The sequence below is a fragment of the Oreochromis niloticus genome, linkage group LG4 (assembly GCF_001858045.2).
Source record: "Oreochromis niloticus isolate F11D_XX linkage group LG4, O_niloticus_UMD_NMBU, whole genome shotgun sequence".
NCBI classification, from domain to species: domain Eukaryota; kingdom Metazoa; phylum Chordata; class Actinopteri; order Cichliformes; family Cichlidae; genus Oreochromis; species Oreochromis niloticus.
Genome location: NC_031969.2, coordinates 11168203 through 11187428, shown reverse-complemented (window position 1 = coordinate 11187428; position 19226 = coordinate 11168203). Strand labels below are relative to the sequence as shown.

The 19226-nt window shown below is 38.9% G+C and overlaps 1 protein-coding gene across 1 annotated transcript; it reads right to left on the bottom strand.

The window, feature by feature from the left end:
• Window positions 1-106: 106 nt before the first annotated feature.
• Window positions 107-18102, bottom strand: sp100.1 (SP110 nuclear antigen, tandem duplicate 1). The gene is made up of 16 exons (XM_005468343.4): window positions 17121-18102; window positions 11491-11656; window positions 10870-11088; window positions 9717-9836; window positions 9380-9513; window positions 9242-9286; window positions 7679-7718; window positions 7007-7069; window positions 6800-6913; window positions 6440-6576; window positions 5745-5813; window positions 4361-4497; window positions 2516-2627; window positions 2340-2414; window positions 1088-1231; window positions 107-413 (listed from the first exon to the last, which is right to left on the bottom strand). The coding sequence occupies exons 1-16, from the start codon at window positions 17262-17264 to the stop codon at window positions 324-326; spliced, it is 1809 nt and encodes a 602-aa protein (XP_005468400.1). The 5' UTR covers window positions 17265-18102; the 3' UTR covers window positions 107-323.
• Window positions 18103-19226: the final 1124 nt, after the last annotated feature.

The following is a 19226-nucleotide window of genomic DNA, read 5'->3' as shown; positions in this document are numbered from 1 at the left end:
AACTGGAGAAAAACATTATTACAATTCACCTTTAGACATTTGTCTTTGTTTTCAGTGTGTCTTTTGTATGTAAACAACGTACACTATGGAACTACTCTATTTAATATTATACTGTAATGGGTTGTAATATGATGAGGATTATCCAATAATAGCTTTTCCATTAGTTGCCAGCACATGAACACAGAGTACACTGTATTTGACTTTCATACTGTGTGCAAACACTGATATCTAGTTACATTTTGCTACAGTGCCATCACTGTAACACCCGTTTTTGATTGTTTTCTCAGCTTTGAAGAGTTAAAAACTGTCGCACTGGTTTGAAGTCACTGATCTTGGATGTTGAAAGCCTTCTTAAACTCGCTGTCAAATAACTCCCTCAGTTGGTTGCCGATGGCAAGGATTTTTGGATTTCTCTGAAAAAGAAAAACAGTCCTTGTCATTATGTTATTTTCAAAACTTCCATTCTGTTTAAAAAAGTTGTGTTTTTAGTCCAACAGATGTGTCAATGCACTTTTAAGAACCTACAGTAATTGAGGAAAAAAAAAACAACGAGCAAACACTTGGCGACGGTGGGAAGGAAGAACTCCCTTTTAACAGGAAGAGACCTCCAGCAGAACTGAGACAGTAAGACAAAAGTTTTCTATTTGAAATCCACTGTGAAATTGCAGGTACCCATTAAACTGGTCAGAGCAGGACCCCCAGGGACCCAAATGTAGAAGAAGCACTGCATGGAGGCAAAGGTGAAATGGATGGTAGTTGTTTTGACTATGCCTTGTAAAAGCTGAACAAGGCAATTTGACTAAACTTTGAATGACAGTCAGAAGAAAGTGAAAGCTTAAAGTCCTGCAAACATTTAACAACACAACACACTAATATAAGTCCTAAAGAAGACACAGAATCAGATTTTTGTCAGGATAAGGTGTAATTAAAGTTTCCAAAACTTTCAGTGAATGTAATCTAATTCTTATTTTTTACATGCAGATGAAAACCCTTTAAAACCATATAAAAAATAAAAACAAGCACTTTATGGACTATTTAGAGCACTGAATGCCGTGCCATTATCACATTTTCACTGAGAGTTTCTTACCCGGTTGAATGTTGCACAGTTGGCAAAAATAAGCTGGACATCAGAAACAAACTCGCCGACAGTTTGATACTGTTTCTGCTGGAGTTTCTCTGTTACTTTGCCCAGCCACATCGGACTCTTGATAGAAGTGCTGTAGTTTTCCAGCTGTGGGTGAAAGCAGACATCCAGAAAACCAGAGTATTCTAGTCAGAGTTTTACACATACAGTGCTGTGAAAAAGTATTCACCCCCTTCCCGACTTCTTAGCTTTTTGCAAACTTGGCACACTTACATGTTTTACATCAGAGCTAATTTTAATATTAGGCAAAGATAATACAAAATGCTGTTTTTAAATGTGGAATCCATTTATTAAGAAAACAAGCCTACCTGGTACTGTTGGAAAAAGTAATTGCCCCCTAAACCTAATAACTGGTTTTGCCACTCTTGGGAGCAAGAACTGCACTCAAGCTTGGTGGTATTTGGGGAATTTGTCTCTCTCTTTTTTGCAGAATTGTTTTTATTCAGCTACACTGGAGGTGTTTTAAAGTATGAATGGTCTGTATAAGATCATGCCAAAGCATCTTATTCTGATTTAAGTCCAGACTTTGACTAGGTCACTTCAAAACCTTGTTTTTTTGAGCCATTCAGAGGTTGACTTGCTGGTACGTTTCGGATCATTGTCCTGCTAAGTGCACTCTTGGAGTAATTTTGGTACACTGGCCACTCCTGGGGAAGGTTTACTACTGTTCCAAATTTTCTCCAATTTGTGGATAATGATTCTCACAATGGTTTGCTGGAGTCCCAAAGCTTTAGAAATGGCTTTGTAACCCAGACTGATAGATGTCTATGACTTTGTTTCTCATCTGTTTTTGCTTGTTGAGATCATTTTTCCTACTTTTCTCTGTCAGACAGTTTCTATGTAAGTGATTTCTTGATTCAACAGGTCTACCAGCAATCAGTCCTTGGTGCAGCCAATGAAACCGAACTGGTTAGTTACTGATTTAACAAGGGAGAGCGGTTACTTTTCACAAAGGGCCGGGTAAGTTTGGATTTCTTTTTTGCCTTAATAAATGAAATCATCATTTAAAATCTGCATTTTGCATTTACTGAGGTTATTGTTGTCTAATATGAAACTTTAACTGATGATCTGTAGTGTGACCAATATGCAAAGGCTAAGACAGCTCACATTTTCAGTGCACTGCACTTTATTTTCTATCAATGTTTTAAAACTTGATTCTAATGAATAAAAATTGCTTGCTTAAAAAAATACTTACATAATCCATTGGGTCTGGAGAAAACATTTGGTACTCGTCAGCACTGCGCAGACACAGGAGGAGATACTGGCATTGCTGTTGATGAAACAACAGAGGGGCAGGTCACAGCAATGTCACAGGGAGACGGGTAGTTAGGTGGTTACATGGACAAACTTGTAGACAGAGAAAATTCTCACCATCATGTGTTGAGATATTTGCTGAGACATCACTACGTTCACTTCCAGCTGGTCAAGGCAAACGTGATTGGCTCTAAAAACGCAGAATGTGCACAACCAGGGACTGTCGTCGCTGCACACACATACATACACAGATATATATCAGTCTTAAAAATATAAACCATTTTGATTGTTGTTTCAATAAGCTACATCCTTTTTATTCTTATCATACTGACAGCTGAATGTCTTAGCTTCCTGTTATCACATAAAACAGGTACATCTTTAAAAAGCAGAACGTATGCCAGGATCATATACAGTAGTGTGTAATTCAATACAATATACGTGGATAATAGCAGCACAAATGTTGTTTTAGTAGAAACTACACTGAAAACGATGTCCACCTGACTTCAGCTAGTACCAGTTTTAATGTGAAGGTGAAAAATATTAAAACAAAAATCAAATGAAATGATGTTAAAATTTAACGCTGAGCTAGAATTTAGTTTACAGAACTAGAAGATGTGGAGTAACACTCCATTTATTTGGACTCATGGTACAGGTCAATTTGCAAATGTCCTGTTTTGTTATCTACCAGGTCCAGAAGGAAATATCCTTAGCTCCTTCACTCTGTTTGCCACCTGGCACCTAACTTTGTCTTTTCATTATTAAATTGTCAGTTTGTTCGGGAAAAAGTACTTCTACTTAAACGAGGGAAAAACAATTAAGCAAGTGTGCCATTTTACACTTGCTTAATTGTTAAGAAGTTCACAGACAGCACTGTGCAAAAGTCTTCAGCCCTCCCTCATTTAAAAAAAAAGTATTTTTCTAAGAAAAAAGGGAAATAGATGCAGAGATTTGGAGAATAATTTTTAACGGAGTTAAAAACAGGCATAAAACAAACAAACAAACAAACAAACTGCTTATATAATTCTAAGAAGCTTGAAAGTCAATATTTGGTATGACCACCTTTATTCTTCAACACAGATTAAACTCTCTTAGGCTTGACTGTCTTTTATTCGGTTTTCTGTCAAGCTGATCACTGCTTCACTTACGTTGACGTCCGAGCTCTGGGGAGGCCAGTCCATGACAGATAGCGTTCCACTGTGTGTGGGTTTTGTTTTGTTTTTTTATTCAGGTATGCTTTTACTGCATTGGCATTGTGTTTGGGATCACTGTCATACTGAAAAATGATTCTGCTCCTGATGAGATGCTTTCCAGATTCCATCTGACCGTACTTTTTTGCGTTTATTATTCCTGATTTTCACAAGATTCCCAGCACCACTGGATGAACTGCATCCCCAGAGCCTCCATCATGTTTTACATTTAGCTGCAGATGTTCAGTGTTGTCCCTCTCTCATTCTCCTCCATATATATGACAACGATTTGGACCAAAAATATCAATTACATTATTATATAAGACCTTTTGACACTAAATTTCAGTCCAGTTCTTGTGTAAACTGGTATACTTCAGCCTTTTCTCCCATTTTCCCTTTGTTTAGTGTGGATTCTTCAGTAAGCCTGGAAAACTGTTGCTCCAGGCCAATTTAAAATATTACAAGAAAGTCTGGTTCATTGAAAGCAAATCATACAGAAATGAGAAGCGGCTCGAGACTTTTGCACAGAACTGTAGGGATATTCATTAGTGCTGCTTTAAAATGCTGACCATTCAGTTGCAGGACTGTATAATGGGATCATTTCTTTCACCCTGTTAAAGCTGATTAGGTTTCATTCCTGACAATGCATTCTGTATTAATACTTCCAATTCATGCAGGTTTAAAATATAAGAGACTCAACCAAAACATACAAAAGGACAAAAGAGAAACAGCTGATTTAAAAAATATTTTTTAAATGGCTCCCAGTAAGGCTCACTTCAAAATGATGTCGTCCACATGTGGCAGGTGGCATTTCTGGTGGAAGGATCGTGGGCAGTCCTCACACACTACCAGCTCTTGGTCTTCTTCTTCGTTTTTACAGATGCAACACTCATCATCATTTTTCTCATTCTCCTGGCAAGATAGACAAGAAATCACAAAAAATCTGTTTGGACACAAAACTGCTCCATAGGCCCTTTCAGACCCAGGAGATGTAAAATTGCTGACTTCATCAAACGGTAACTTACAACTGCCATCTATAAATTAAGAACACAGCACAGCCACAGCACACATGGGCCATGGGTAATCGGGCCATGCATGAGGCCATGTTATTACTGTTACTTTCGAGAGGCCACATCTCACGTGTGATTAATGTGATTAATTAGGTTAATGTGGTTAATGTGTGGTTTATGCATAATCATAAACACTTTAGTAGATTTCAGTCAGTGGGCCAGATCAGACTTTTACAAACAGCTAAATGAAATATCTTAAGTATTGTAATGGAGAGTGATGGCTTCATAACAAATTATTTTTCATCTGCGTAGTGATAGTGTAACTGCAGATCTGTCTGAAGTGAAGATAAGACTCATGGTCATTTACTTTTTTATTGATCCTGTAGAATTTAATCCACTACTGCTGTGCCTTGTTGGTAAATGAGCTCTCTTTCTTTGGAAGCACTCATGCATTGATCTGTAGGTATACAAAAAAAAAACAGAGGAAGGGACTACTGCAATCAGCTGCATCAAGCTTCAGCTCCTATTAAAGTTTTGTCAAAACCAGGATTAAGCTGAATCCATTATTGGTCAGACTCATTAATCTGACCTGTCACAGAGTTTTCGTTCGATGTGGTAAAGGCTTTGCCACGTAAAGTCCGTTTTTAGGCCCTTCAGTCTCTGATGGATGTGAAATTGCACAGCAGAGTGAATAATGAAAAACCCAAAGGTCTTTTGGAAAAAAGTCTTAATTTTCAGACTTTAATCTGTGTGCATAATTTTTTTTTCAAAGTTGTGGTCTGTTAAAAGCAACAAGTAAATGTCTGGTCTGACCCACTTAGTCTAACGGCACAGAATGTACAGTAAAGTGACCGAGGGCAGAGAAGACCGTGATCCATTAAGTTGCTGTCAGAAAGAGAAGGAGTCCCACTCCTGTTTGTGATGTTAGGCTAGGCTATAGAAATACAACTAAACTCTAAAAGGGACTTGGAATCACATATTTCTGCACCAGAACAAGACAACTAAGAGAGGATAACAGTTTCTTGTTTGTGGAATTATACTACAGGTTTAGAGAGACACATTTTGTACTATTTAAAAAAACAGCACTGTGTAAGAAACTATTTTTCAAACCAGTGTAGCATGAGGAAATGCCACTTGTCTGAAACTTACCAGGTCTTCAGGATCTGGTTTACACAGATGGCAAGCACACAGAAGTGAATGGATCTTCAAGATCTCTGCCTGAAAGAGGCAAAGTAACAACGTATTCATTTTTCAATCATAAGTTCTCACTTTTGGTTTAACAAAGCCTGTAACGCTCATTTTGCCTCCAAACTAAAGCTGCTCTTGGGTTTACAGGTGAGACACAGTTTCATGCAAAAGTCTAAATTGTTAAGTCATGTAATTTTTGGGGGCACGAGTGGCAACTTCAAAATTATAATTCAAAAAGATCTTACAAAACCAAACTGGGACTGACCCAATTCATTTTTCCTGAAATAGCCCCTAATTGTCTTTGTATTCTATATTATTTGTTCATTCTCTATAGCTTTTATTAATAGTAACAGAAGAGTCTTTGGTTCTGCTGTACGGTGCTGAAACATTGATGTGCATTTGATGTGTGCTTAGGGCTAACTATGGTTGTTCATCAAAATGTCACCACATGTTAGCTTTCTGCATTTGGATATACTTTTTTTTACCGTATTAGCTGCTTGAAGATTGATGACCGCAAATAAGCCACAAGCGAAAATGTAAAGATTGTAATCTTGGAGTGTAATTTTCCCCCCTCACTCTCACAGAGTACCTCACAAAAATACCCAAAGGTGTAGAAATAAGTTGCGGTGAACTAGGAACCTGCAGTGTAAACACACCTCCATGAGAGCACTCAGAGGTTTTCCATCCCATATGATGTCTTTCTTCCAATTAAAATTTGTCAGACCTGATTCCTTACAAAAGTCCACTGGGGTCATCCAGCTTGTCTCAGTACGAATACTCTTCCCAAGTGTCCCTGGTGGGGGAAAAACAGTTTGAGGAGAAAGTTCCCTCAGCTTAACTAAAATCTTTCCATTTAATTCAATTCAAAGTAGCAATTAGCAGCACCTGGATGCTACTTATCCTCTTAATTACAATGGAAGTAATCAGACTGTACTTTGTTTTTTTAAAGAACTGTTTAAACTTTTTCAAATGACTGTATCAGGCACTAAGCACAGTACTTTCTTTTTTTACGATACCTGATGCAAAACGTCTCCTGTGTAACGTCCCAGCTAAACCACCACATGTAACTTTGAACACTTTGGTGTTGGAAAGACCGGCCTCTGGCTGCTGCACCGTCTGCTCTTCTTCATCTAAAACAGACACGTTATGAAGATAATACGTAACACAACCATGCATAACTAAAAGAGCTTCCATCATAAATATTACACTGTAGAAACCAGCACCTGTGGTGGGTACATCACTTGATGAATCCTGGTCTTCTTCGTCGTCTTCTTCTTTCTCCGACTCTAAAAAAGAGGATTTTATCCATGAAAACAAGCGGGAAAGAAGCTTGCCCTGAACGTTTGTCTTAAACATGCATATTTTAAATTCAGAGTTTTGTGAAAATAAATATGTGCACAGTATTAACAGAACGCCAGAAAAGATTTTAGTGGCAATCATTATGCTCAGAGAGAAACTAGAATCACTGCCTTGCGGCTGTATGCCTTCACCCATTAATATTCTTGTTTTTCATTTTGCATCTTAATGGTAGCTGTTCCTCATCTAAGTTGAGGGTCTAAGGAGAAACAATGTTGTTTTCTGTACAGATTGGAAGCTCCTTGAGGCAAATTTCAGTTTTCTGATATAAGGATACACAAATAAAATTGTTTTGACTTCAGTTCGCTGGGCTTTTCCAGTTCTGCTCTACTTCTATTATATGGAGCGTAAAGGGAGGGTGGGGTTATAAATGTCTGCAGTGCCTGCCTGCCTCAATTGATGCCATTAGTTTTGAATGCTTTAATATTTAATGTGAGATAACAGAAGCTCTTGTAACAGCTAGTGGGAAAGTGGGCTTATATGCTGTTAAGAACACTTGAGTTTGATCAATTTTGTGTTATGGCAGTAACAGAACAAACCTGTGGTTGCTTCTTCAAGTGGGAACAATTTTTTCTTGGCCTAGCAGCAAAAAAAGAAGAATGTGGCTTAGATTAGAAAAAAATTCACTGTTGAGTAAGAAATACACTACCAGTCAAAATCTGGACACATATTTGTGATTTAATGGTTTTTCTTTATTTTTACTACTTTCTACATCATAGATACAAACTGAAGACATCAAATATATGAAGCAAGATAAATGGGATTATGTAGCAAAGAAAAAAAAAGATAAATAACTCTAACTATGATTTCTATATTGGATTCCTCAAAGTAGCCACCCTTTGCTTTGTTGACAGCATTGCAAACCTTTGGCCTTCTCTCAATGAGCTTCATGACCTGAAACGGTTTTCATTTCACGGGTGTGACTTGTCAGGGTTCATTTGTGGATCAGTTGTGTTGTGCAGAAGTCAGGTTGGTACACAGCTGACAGCCCTATTTGACAACTGTTAGAATTGATATTATGGCAGTGTCCCCAAGTGCAGTCACAAAAACCATCAAGTGCTATGATGAAAGTTGCTCACATGAGGACTGTTTCAGGAAAGGATGCCCAGAAGTTACCTCTGCTGCTGAGGATAAATTCATCCGAGTCACCAACATCACAAATTAGAGCCCAGATAAATGCCACACAGAGTTCCACTAGCAGAGACATCTCTACATCAGCTGTTCAGAGACTGCATTAATCAGGCCTTTATGGTCAAATAGCTGCTAAGAAACCACTACTAAGGAAAATCAACAAGCAGAAGAGATTGTTTGGGCCAAGAAACACAAGGAGTGGACATTAGTCCAGTGGAAATCTGTGCTTTGGTCAGATGAGTCCAAATTTGAGATCTTTGATTCCACCCGCCGTATCTTTGAGTGATGCAGAAAAGGTGAACGGATGGTCTCAACATGCATGCTTCCCACCTTGAAACATGGAGGAGGTGTGATGGTGTGGGGGGGCTTTGCTGGTGACACTGTTGGGGATTTATTCAAAATTTAAGATACATTGAACCACCATGGCTACCACAGCATCATACAGCGACATGCCATCCCATCTGGTTTGCGTTTAGTTGGACCATAATTCATGGTCCAACCCTAACCCCAAACACACCTCCAGGCTGTGTAAGGGCCATTTGACCAAGAAGGAGAGTGATGGAGTGCTGCACCAGATGGCCTGGTCTCCACAGTCACCTGACCTAAACCCAATCCAGATGGTTTGGAATGAGATGGAGCACAGAGTGAAATCAAAAGGGTCAACAAGCACTCAGCATCTCTGGGAATTTCTTCAAGACTGTTGGAAAACCATTTCAGGTGATGACCTCATGAAGCTCATGGAGAGAATGCCAAGAGTGTGCAAAGCAGTAATCAAAGATTAAAATAAAATATAAAACACGCTTTGAGTAATTTCACACTTTTTTGTTTACTACATAATTTCATGTGTTCATTCATAGTTTTGATGCCTTCAGTGAGAATCTACAATGTAAATTGTCATGAAAATAGAGAAAAACATTAAATGAGAACATGTGTTCAAACTCATATATATATATATATATATCTGTTTTTACTTTTTTATTTCCTCCTTTGTAGGCCACTGTTTTCAGGTGACCTTCCTGTGAAAAATGACAAAAACAAAATAAGTGAAAATCACACCGGAAACTGCCGGGACATTGATCAAATAAGTTCAAATTTTCTTTTTAACAAACCTTTATAAGTTTTCCCAGCGGCGTCCCCCCACATCGAATGCTCAGCTTCCAGTTCTTGCAGCTCTGCTTTCCTGCAAACCTCTCAAACTCACCTGGAGCAAACCACTGCTTATTAGCCAGAATGCACTTCTCTCCTAAGAGATGCAGAGGAGGAGGAATTCAAAGAAATGTTTTACAGAGACAGAGTTTAAACCTCAGTCATAAATGATCTCTTGTTATCTCCCAACTGTCGCTTTTTGTAGCTTGTACATTTTTCTATTATTTCACAGCTGTTGAACAAAGAACATGCAGCTACAGTAGACTGCTATGCAACAATGAAAGACTTTGCTTATCTGACCTTTAGCCAGTTTGTCTCGCTGTAGCGTTCCTGTCACCTGTCCGCATGTCACAGGCAGCTGGGACTTGTAGAGAGGCCAGGTCCAAATTTCACCCTTCTCTCCCTTCTTCATGGGAGAAGCTGAGAAATACAAAATTTTATAAATGCCAATTCAAACATGCTGCAGTCTAGTCAATATACATGTTGTGGCTTTGGAAAAGACTTATGACCACATTCCCTCAGACATCTTGCAGTGAATGCTGCAGGTGTAGAAGCAAGAGGGGCTGTGGCTATGCACAGAGTTTTATAGAACTGAGTGAGACCTGTATCCATCTTGGCAGGCAGTCAAACATGTTCTGGTTCATACTGACCACTTGGGAGGTACCTTTCCACTGATTCAGGAGAATGATTGGCAGAAGCAGAGTGCCTTTTTAAGGGACCTCAGTTCTTTGCAGGTAAAGTTGGTTCACTGAAGGTTAATGTAGAGCTTGACTAATGTGTCATTCTCCACCTGCTATAACACTATTTACTCAGATGGAGTAGAGGAGCTGTAATGGTGTAGCTTTGTACAAAACATCAGAGAAGAGACAATTCCACTTCCAACATAAAGAGAAAGTAATGAACATATGGCAAGTTTTCACACAACTCTATGCAGTCCTGTGAATAACTTGCATGACCCAGTTTCAGCCAAGCTTTAACTGTCAGACAGATGGTCTCACATTTGACTCTAGGACACGTTGGTATACGGAGGAGTTCATGGTCGACTCAATAATGGCAAAGTCCAGGCCCAGGTCCACCGAATGATCATCCCTCCACCACATACCAACTGTGACTGACAGCTGGTATGTGGTCTTCATGCTGATATGCTGTGTTTGGGTTTTCCCTAAATGTGTATTATGGCCAAACGTTTCCATTTGGTCTGATTTGTCCAAATGACATTGTTCCATAAGTCATGTGATTTGTAACTTTACAAACCTAAGTCATGCTGTCATGCTCTTTTCCAAGAGAAGAGGCTTTGTTTTTGGTTGGGTCTAGCCTGGGGTAGAACCAGGGTACTTTACCCCAGTGAGAGCTGCTAAAGGTTATAGGATGAGAGATGTCTTTTTAACTGTATAACTCCTGTTGGCATATAGTCACGCTGAGAAAGGTAAAGCATAAGTGAGGAGTAACTTACCGAAACATATTTTCTTGGACTTCTTCTGAGCCGAGGTAGACAGGCCTGATGGACCAGGCTGCTCATCCTCCTCATCACATATGCTCTTGCTATATTTCCTCTTCTTTTTCACTGAGTTTTCGTCCCTCGCTTCTTCTTCTGAATGTTCATTTTTTTCCTTTTCATCGCTGTCTTCCGTTTCAACTTTCTCAGGCAATTGTGTGTCAAAATGGTAAGACCCTGAAATTACATTGAAGTCCAAGAACATAATAAATATCTAATAGAGGCCAAACAACTTCTACAGGTCAATTTTAAATTCTCAGTACATAGCACGCCCACTTGCTAACAAGGTTTTATATAGGCTAAATTACAACATATTAGCTGTTACAAGATGAGTCTTCACATAGACAAAGGTTCTCTTTGACTGGTTACAAACCTATCGAATTATTTTTAGTGTCAAGATGAACATGGAGTCCTGCAAAAGCATTAATGCCACCACAAAACTCTCATCTTAAAGTAGATGAGGTATTATTCCGTTCAGATTTCTTTTGCCAATTCTTTTTTTTATCAATTAACTTGTCAGAGACCCAAACATATTTATTATAAAGTCATTAAGAGCCTCATGAAATAGAAATATCTTACCGTCCATGAGGCTTTTGCGCAGCATTTGCAGTGTGGGGTTGTTGTTCAGGACAGTTTCCTTGAAGGCACACTTCCAGAACAGTGTGATGTGCTCTGAGTTTTTATCCTCGAACCAGTCCAGGATATCATAAAGGCCCTTCTCCATTTTCTTCATACGAGTCACCTTCTGCACACACAGTATTGAGAAAATTATTACTGGGCTGTTTGGCCTACGATTCAGTAAGTAAAATCCAACATACTGTCATTTTCACAAAGTGTCTATAATATTAGATTTAGAAAAAAACTGCCCCTCTAAAACAGAAGGTATGAAAAAAGTATGATGTTTATGTTTGCCACTCCAATAATGGTGATTGGATCAATTATATGTGATTATTTAGGAGAGGGCGATTCCTTCTCTGAATAAGCTGGTATTTTTTTGCGTCACACTGGGGAACTATATTTACGTAAGGTGGAGTACTATGCAAAAATCGTGACTCACCTGTCATTACTTTATATTTTATTTCCAAGGAGATGGCCTTTCTTGTTTTTTAACTAGCCTTGATCAATAGTTTCAAAAATTCTAAACTGTTACTTTGGACATTGCCTGCTTTCTTGCTAATTTTCATTCTAGTCCTTGCATCCGACCTTTTTAAGAGGAATGCTTTTTTTATTTGTTAAGCCACTTAACACTGACCCATGAATCATTCAAGCATAACAAAAATCCACCTAACTCAAGGGATGAAGTAGTGCTATTTCTGTACACAACAGAAAACTTAGCAAAGAACTAATTTTAAATTGTGCTGTGCAATATGTCCTTAAAAGATTTGACAAGATTGACCAAGTGGAAGAAAATAAAGGAAGCGGTAGGTCTAAAGAACTATCTACAGCAGATGAACCTGATGAACAGTAACAATACAGTATCCACATCTGAACCAAAGAGTAAAACAGTGAAATGTGGATTATTAAATATTAGGTCTCTCTCCTCCAAGTCTCTGTTAGTACATGACTTAATAATTGATCAACAAATCGATTTACTCTGCCTTACAGAAACCTGGTTGCAGCAGGATGAGTATGTTAGTTTAAATGAATCAACACCCCCGAGTCATTCTAACTACCAGAAACCTCGAAGCACAGGCCGAGGGGCGGTGTGGCAGCAATTTTTCACACCAGTCTATTAATTAACGAAAGACCAAGACAGACTTTTAATTCATTTGAAAGCCTGATGCTTAGCCTCGTCCACCCCAGCTGTAAAACTCAGAAACCAGTCTTACTTGTTATCATCTATCGTCCACCTGGGCCTTACACAGAGTTTCTCTCTGATTTCTCAGACTTTTTATCTGATTTAATGCTCAGCTCAGATAAAATAATTATTGTGGGTGATTTTAACATCCATGTAGATGCTAAAAATGACAGCCTCAACATGGCATTTAATCTGTTATTAGACTCAATTGGCTTCTCTCAAAATGTAAAAGAACCCACCCACCACTTTAATCACACTCTAGATCTTGTTTTAACATATGGCATAGAAACTGAACATTTAACAGTGTTTCCTGAAAACCCTCTGCTGTCTGATCATTTCCTGATAACATTTACAATAATTGATTACACAGCAGTGGAGAGTAGACTTTATCAAAGTAGATGTCTTTCTGAAAGTGCTGTAACTAAGTTTAAGAATATAATCCACCCACTGTTATCATCTTCAATGCCCTGTACCAACATAGAGCAGAGCAGCTATCTGAACGCTACTCCAACAGAGGTCGATTATCTTGTTAATAATTTTACCTCCTCACTACGTACGACTCTGGATACTGTAGCTCCTGTGAAAACTAAGGCCTCAAATCCAAAGTCCCTGACTCCGTGGTATAATTCTCAAACACGTAGCCTAAAGCAGATAACCCGTAAGCTGGAGAGGAAATGGCGTGTCACAAATTTAGAGGATCATCATTTAGCCTGGAGAAATAGTTTGCTGCTTTATAAGAAAGCCCTCCGCAAAGCCAGAACATCTTACTATTCGTCACTGATTGAAGAAAATAAGAACAACCCCAGGTTTCTCTTCAGCACTGTAGCCAGGCTGACAAACAGTCAGAGCTCTACTGAGCCAACAATCCCTTTAACGTTAACTAGTAATGACTTCATGAACTTCTTCACAAATAAAATTTTTATCATTAGAGAAAAAATTACCAATAATCATCCCACAGATGTAATATTATCTACAGCTACTTTTAGTACCATCAATGTTAAGTTAGACTCTTTTTCTCCAATTGATATTTCTGAGTTAACTTCAATAATTAATTCCTCCAAACCATCAACGTGTCTTTTAGACCCCATTCCTACAAAACTGCTCAAAGAAGTCCTGCCATTAATTAATGCTTCAATCTTAAATATGATCAACCTATCTCTAATAATCGGCTATGTACCACAGGCCTTCAAGGTGGCTGTAGTTAAGCCTTTACTCAAAAAGCCATCTCTAGACCCAGCTGTCTTAGCTAATTATAGGCCAATCTCCAACCTTCCTTTCATATCAAAAATCCTTGAAAGAGTAGTTGTCAAACAGCTAACTGATCATCTGCAGAGGAATGGCTTATTTGAAGAGTTTCAGTCAGGTTTCAGAGCTCAGCACAGCACAGAAACAGCTTTAGTGAAGGTTACAAATGATCTTCTTATGGCCTCTGACAGTGGACTCATCTCTGTGCTTGTCCTGCTAGACCTCAGTGCTGCGTTTGATACTGTTGACCATAATATCCTATTAGAGCGAGTAGAACATGCTGTAGGTATTACAGGTACTGCACTGCAGTGGTTTGTATCATATCTATCTAATAGACTCCAATTTGTACAAGTAAATGGAGAGTCCTCTTCACACACTAAGGTCAATTATGGAGTTCCACAGGGTTCAGTGCTAGGACCAATTCTATTTACATTATACATGCTTCCCTTAGGCAGCATCATTAGAAGACATAGCATAAATTTTCACTGCTATGCAGATGACACGCAGCTCTATCTATCCATGAAGCCAGGTAACACACACCAATTAGTTAAACTGCAGGAATGTCTTAAAGACATAAAGACCTGGATGGCCGCTAACTTTCTGCTTCTTAATTCAGATAAAACTGAGGTTATTGTACTCGGCCCTGAAAATCTTAGAAATATGGTATCTAAGCAGATTCTTACTCTGGATGGCATTACCTTGGCCTCCAGTAATGCTGTGAGGAACCTTGGAGTCATTTTTGACCAGGACATGTCCTTCAACGCACATATTAAACAAATATGTAAGACTGCTTTCTTCCATTTGCGCAACAACTCTAAAATTAGAAATATCCTGTCTCAGAGTGATGCTGAAAAACTAGTTCATGCATTTATTACTTCCAGGCTGGACTACTGTAATTCATTATTATCAGGATGTCCTAAAAACTCGCTGAAAAGCCTTCAGCTAATCCAAAATGCTGCAGCAAGGGTACTGACAGGGACTAGAAAGAGAGAGCATATTTCTCCTGTTTTGGCTTCCCTTCATTGGCTTCCTGTTAAATCCAGAATTGAATTCAAAATCCTGCTCCTCACATACAAGGTCTTAAATAATCAGGCCCCATCTTATCTTAATGACCTTGTAGTACCATATCACCCTATTAGAGCACTTCGCTCTTGCACTGCAGGCCTACTTGTTGTTCCTAGAGTATTTAAAAGTAGAATGGGAGGCAGAGCCTTCAGTTTTCAGGCCCCTCTTCTGTGGAACCAACTTCCAGTTTGGATTCGGGAGACAGACACTATCTCTACTTTCAAGATTAGGCTTAAAACTTTCCTTTTTGCTAAAGCATATAGTTAGGGCTGGACCAGGTGACCCTGAATCCTCCCTTAGTTATGCTGCAATAGACGTAGGCTGCCGGGGATTCCCATGATGCATTGAGTTTTTCCCTTCCAGTCACCTTTCTCACTCACTATGTGCTAATAGACCTCTCTGCATCGAATCATATCTGTTATTAATCTCTGTCTCTCTTCCACAGCATGTCTTTTATCCTGTTTTCCTTCTTTCACCCCAACCGGTCGCAGCAGATGGCCGCCCCTCCCTGAGCCTGGTTCTGCCGGAGGTTTCACCCTGTTAAAAGGGAGTTTTTCCTTCCCACTGTCGCCAAAGTGCTTGCTCATAGGGGGTCATATGATTGTTGGGTTTTTCTCTGTATTTATTATTGTGCTATCTACTGTACAATATAAAGCGCCTTGAGGCGACTTTTGTTGTGATTTGGCGCTATATAAATAAAATTGAATTGAATTGAATTGAATATCTGGAAGCCATGTCCTGAAGAAATAGGAAAAAATCAAGTACATCCAGCAAAGTCCTGACACAGGACCTGAAAGCTGCATCTGGCCTTTCAGCTGAAGCTTCATCATAAATGGTCTCATTGCAAGGATGGCTATCAAAAAGTCATTCTTAACCCTAGAACACTATCGCTATAAATAGTAACACAATCACTAATGCCGGGTGATTTTTACCCGATATAATATAACCAATAAAAAGTAATCAAATATATCAAAATATGACAACACATGACAAATTAGAGTGGTCTTCTTTTACTTTCAACTGTGCCATGTCTAACAAAATGAAAAAAAACCCCTCCTAAAACAAAATAATGACTCTGGAAAGCTGGTCTTTGGTCCACCCATTCCTGGGAAATTTGAGACTTCCCTGGTGAAGGCACATGCTCCCCGACACGCAAACAGCTGCAGGAGAGAGAAATCATGTAAATGTATTTTCCCGGGTGTAAATCACCCGGCGATAGTGTTCTAGGGTTGAAGGGAAACAATGAAAAGAGACTGAAGTAGACCGAATTACAGGCCTGAAAAACTAGTTTGGAAAAAACATTTCAGTTAGTGGTGTTTGCAATCTTGCCAAAATTGATGGAATTACTGTGGCGTCATTTTTCAGGATGATAATGATCCCGAACACACTGTCAGTGCAGTAAAAGCGTACCTGGATAGAAAAACACACAGTGGAACACTATTAGTCGTGGATTGGCCTCCCCAGACCCTGGACCTCAACATTATTGAAGCTGTGTGGGATCATCTTGACAGTTATACTCAGTGTATTTCCTTTTATGTTTGCACATTCAAATAAATCTACAAACTTATTTCCCATTTTCCCCGCAAAATGTGGAAAAATGACGCGTGACTTAAGACTTTTCCAGAGTACAGATTTTATTTCATTTTAATCTGTTTTCAATAATTGGTTCTGGTTGTTAAAATGTCTTATTTTTTTAGTAAATAGCAGTGTGAGTTACAGGCGAATTGACATTCGCAGTGTCTTGATGCATGCTCAATCATCCGGTAAGTAAATCCCAAAAAAATTGATTCTGTTAATTCATCGGTGCTAGTTTCAGTCAGGCAAAGGTAGGCTACTGTTTCTAAGGTTGAGGAAACCCGCAGTCAGCTGAGACTGAAGTTGTTACGTCCAGATAAACAGAATCAGCTTTTTGGGGTCAGTTCGCCGTATTTCCCTTGTTTGAAATCGACGCTTTATGTGTAACAACTCTGATGTAATCATTTATCACTTCCGCTGTTCACTTCCCGCTCTCTCGTTAACGTCCTATTCAAATAGCACTTGCCTGAAATGACTGTAACGAGGTTGATAACAAATGCGTAACCTGTCCACTTGAGTTCCTCACCTTGAAACGGTCTTCTGGGATCAGGTTGTAATCCTTGAGCTTGCAGAGGAAGATGAACGGGTTTTCCATGCAAGAAATTTCTGTTTTATTGCAGTGGAAAAAGCGCAGTAATTCCTCGGACTCCAGAAAATCCAGCGGATCCATCGATGGTCAGTTCTCCCCACTTTTCTACAAAAATGTGCCAGTTCCCAAGAGATCGCACTCACTTATCATCCAGATGTGATATTAGAGCTGCAGCACAGAAATAAAGCGCTGCATTCGTAGACCTTGTGCCGTTTAACAGGTAACAAATTAACTCCTCACAGGTCTTCTCACCCTGCTCCACCGTTTACATGCGCACACAGGGAAACTCAATCCAAGTTTATGTTAAAAAAAATCACAATATTGAGTAGATGTTGACATAAGCGGAAGTTTTCCCTCTACGGGTCAAAGCGTCTGATCTGGGAAAGCCAACTACTGGTTTCTCGGTTCCTCCTCTCAGTGACGTTTGGAAAGTGAAACCTTTTTCTAGAGCTCTTCTGTTCTCAGCAATGCGCTGCAGACCGCGCGCATTGCTGAGATTTATTATCCCCCCTTTAAATTATATCCATGCTTATTTTTAAAGTGGGCGAAACAAATCAAACTCATTCCTGAGCGTCTGGCAAGAAGAGACAAAAGGGGGATTCAGTAAGGTCGCCCACAGTGAATAACAATGCGAAATTCAACAGCCTCTTTGATAAAACAATGAGCATTCATGTTGTGGTTGTAAACAGCTCGGCCCAAATATTTTCAGTGCTTTCTGCGCTATGCGCGCTCCCGCTTGGGGCATTATTTCAGCAGGGAGACAGAAATGAGCATAACCTCTTAGAGAGGACAGCATTTCACTAGCACGGCTCCGGTCAGTGAAGTCATCTGCACAGAAGATACTTCACTAATCTAGTGCAAAAACAGCAAGAGGACATGTCACATTTTTCCCCCGATTTTTTCTTTTCCAGTAACAACAACATAAAATAAATCAATAATTTCAAAGTTGGTTTGTATTTGTATATGAAAATAAATCCTGCATGTATACCTGTAGTTTTTGTGATTATTGATACACAAGCACTGCAAAGAATAACATTTTTTTGTTTTGTTTTTTTGTCAAACTTAAAAGAAAGTCAAGTGATTCAACACGAGAGAGCGAATAAAAGCTGGTTGAGAATTCCTTTGGAGATACAGGAACAGGCTTTCACAGTGCTTGGACAAAGCTAACCTAACCAGCATGGCCACAGCACTCAGCTGCATTAGTTTATGAAGTAATTCAAGTCTTTTTTTTTTGTAATTATTTCTGCATAATAAGATAAACGCCAGCTTACGAATAGCAGGCACTGATTGAATTAATGTTTTTATTTTTTCACGGTGTGGTTGGCGTTTTGATTAAAAATACACGTCCTCTTTCATACTGATGCTTTTTAGGGATGGTTGGTGTTTGTTCCCTAGAGTGTCGACCATCTGCTCTTGTGCCTCATGATAAACTCTCTGTCACACCTCTCCATGTTGTCACCTTTTATCATTGTTTTCACAAACACCTAATGTTAACCACTGCCCTCCAACTGACTGTCCTACATCCTACGTACCTTCCCAGACTCACTTATTGTGTCTGTTTGTTCGCCCAAAGCAGACATACATCTGTTCCTCTTGAGCGACATTGCAAATGTGTCTGTAATATTCGATCTAAGTCACTACAAAGTTGAAATAAATAATTTGATGAAAAATATAAGATTAATCATCTAAACAGAGATTTAGAGATCAGCTGTAGTGTACACTCAACCATAGAATACAAGCCTAATATTAATATTTGGTTATGCAAACACTTTTAACACCAAACTGTTAAAATAAAAATATAAAGGAAATATATACTAAATGCACAGAGGCTAAAGGAGCGCAGTTTCATCATGTTTGAGAGTGCAGAGCAATGAAAAGATTTTGGGAAGAGATCACAGCAATGCTAGAAAATGATTTCAAAAGAAATTCCATAAAACTCCAAAGTTATTGGTTCTTATATCCAGAAAAACTCAATTGCATGTAATAAAAATAAACAAACATTATTATTCCTCATTATTTATCATTGTTTTGGGAGGGGAAAAC

Coding starts and splice junctions, on each gene's coding strand:
- sp100.1 (XM_005468343.4), bottom strand. CDS start 17,264: ATGGATCCGCTGGATTTTCTGGAGTCCGAGGAATTACTGCGCTTTTTC. Junction 4,498..5,744: donor AACCAGATCCTGAAGACCTG/GTAAGTTTCAGA, acceptor CTATCTTGCCAG/GAGAATGAGAAAAATGATGA. Junction 2,628..4,360: donor GTGGACGACATCATTTTGAA/GTGAGCCTTACT, acceptor ATGTGTGTGCAG/CGACGACAGTCCCTGGTTGT.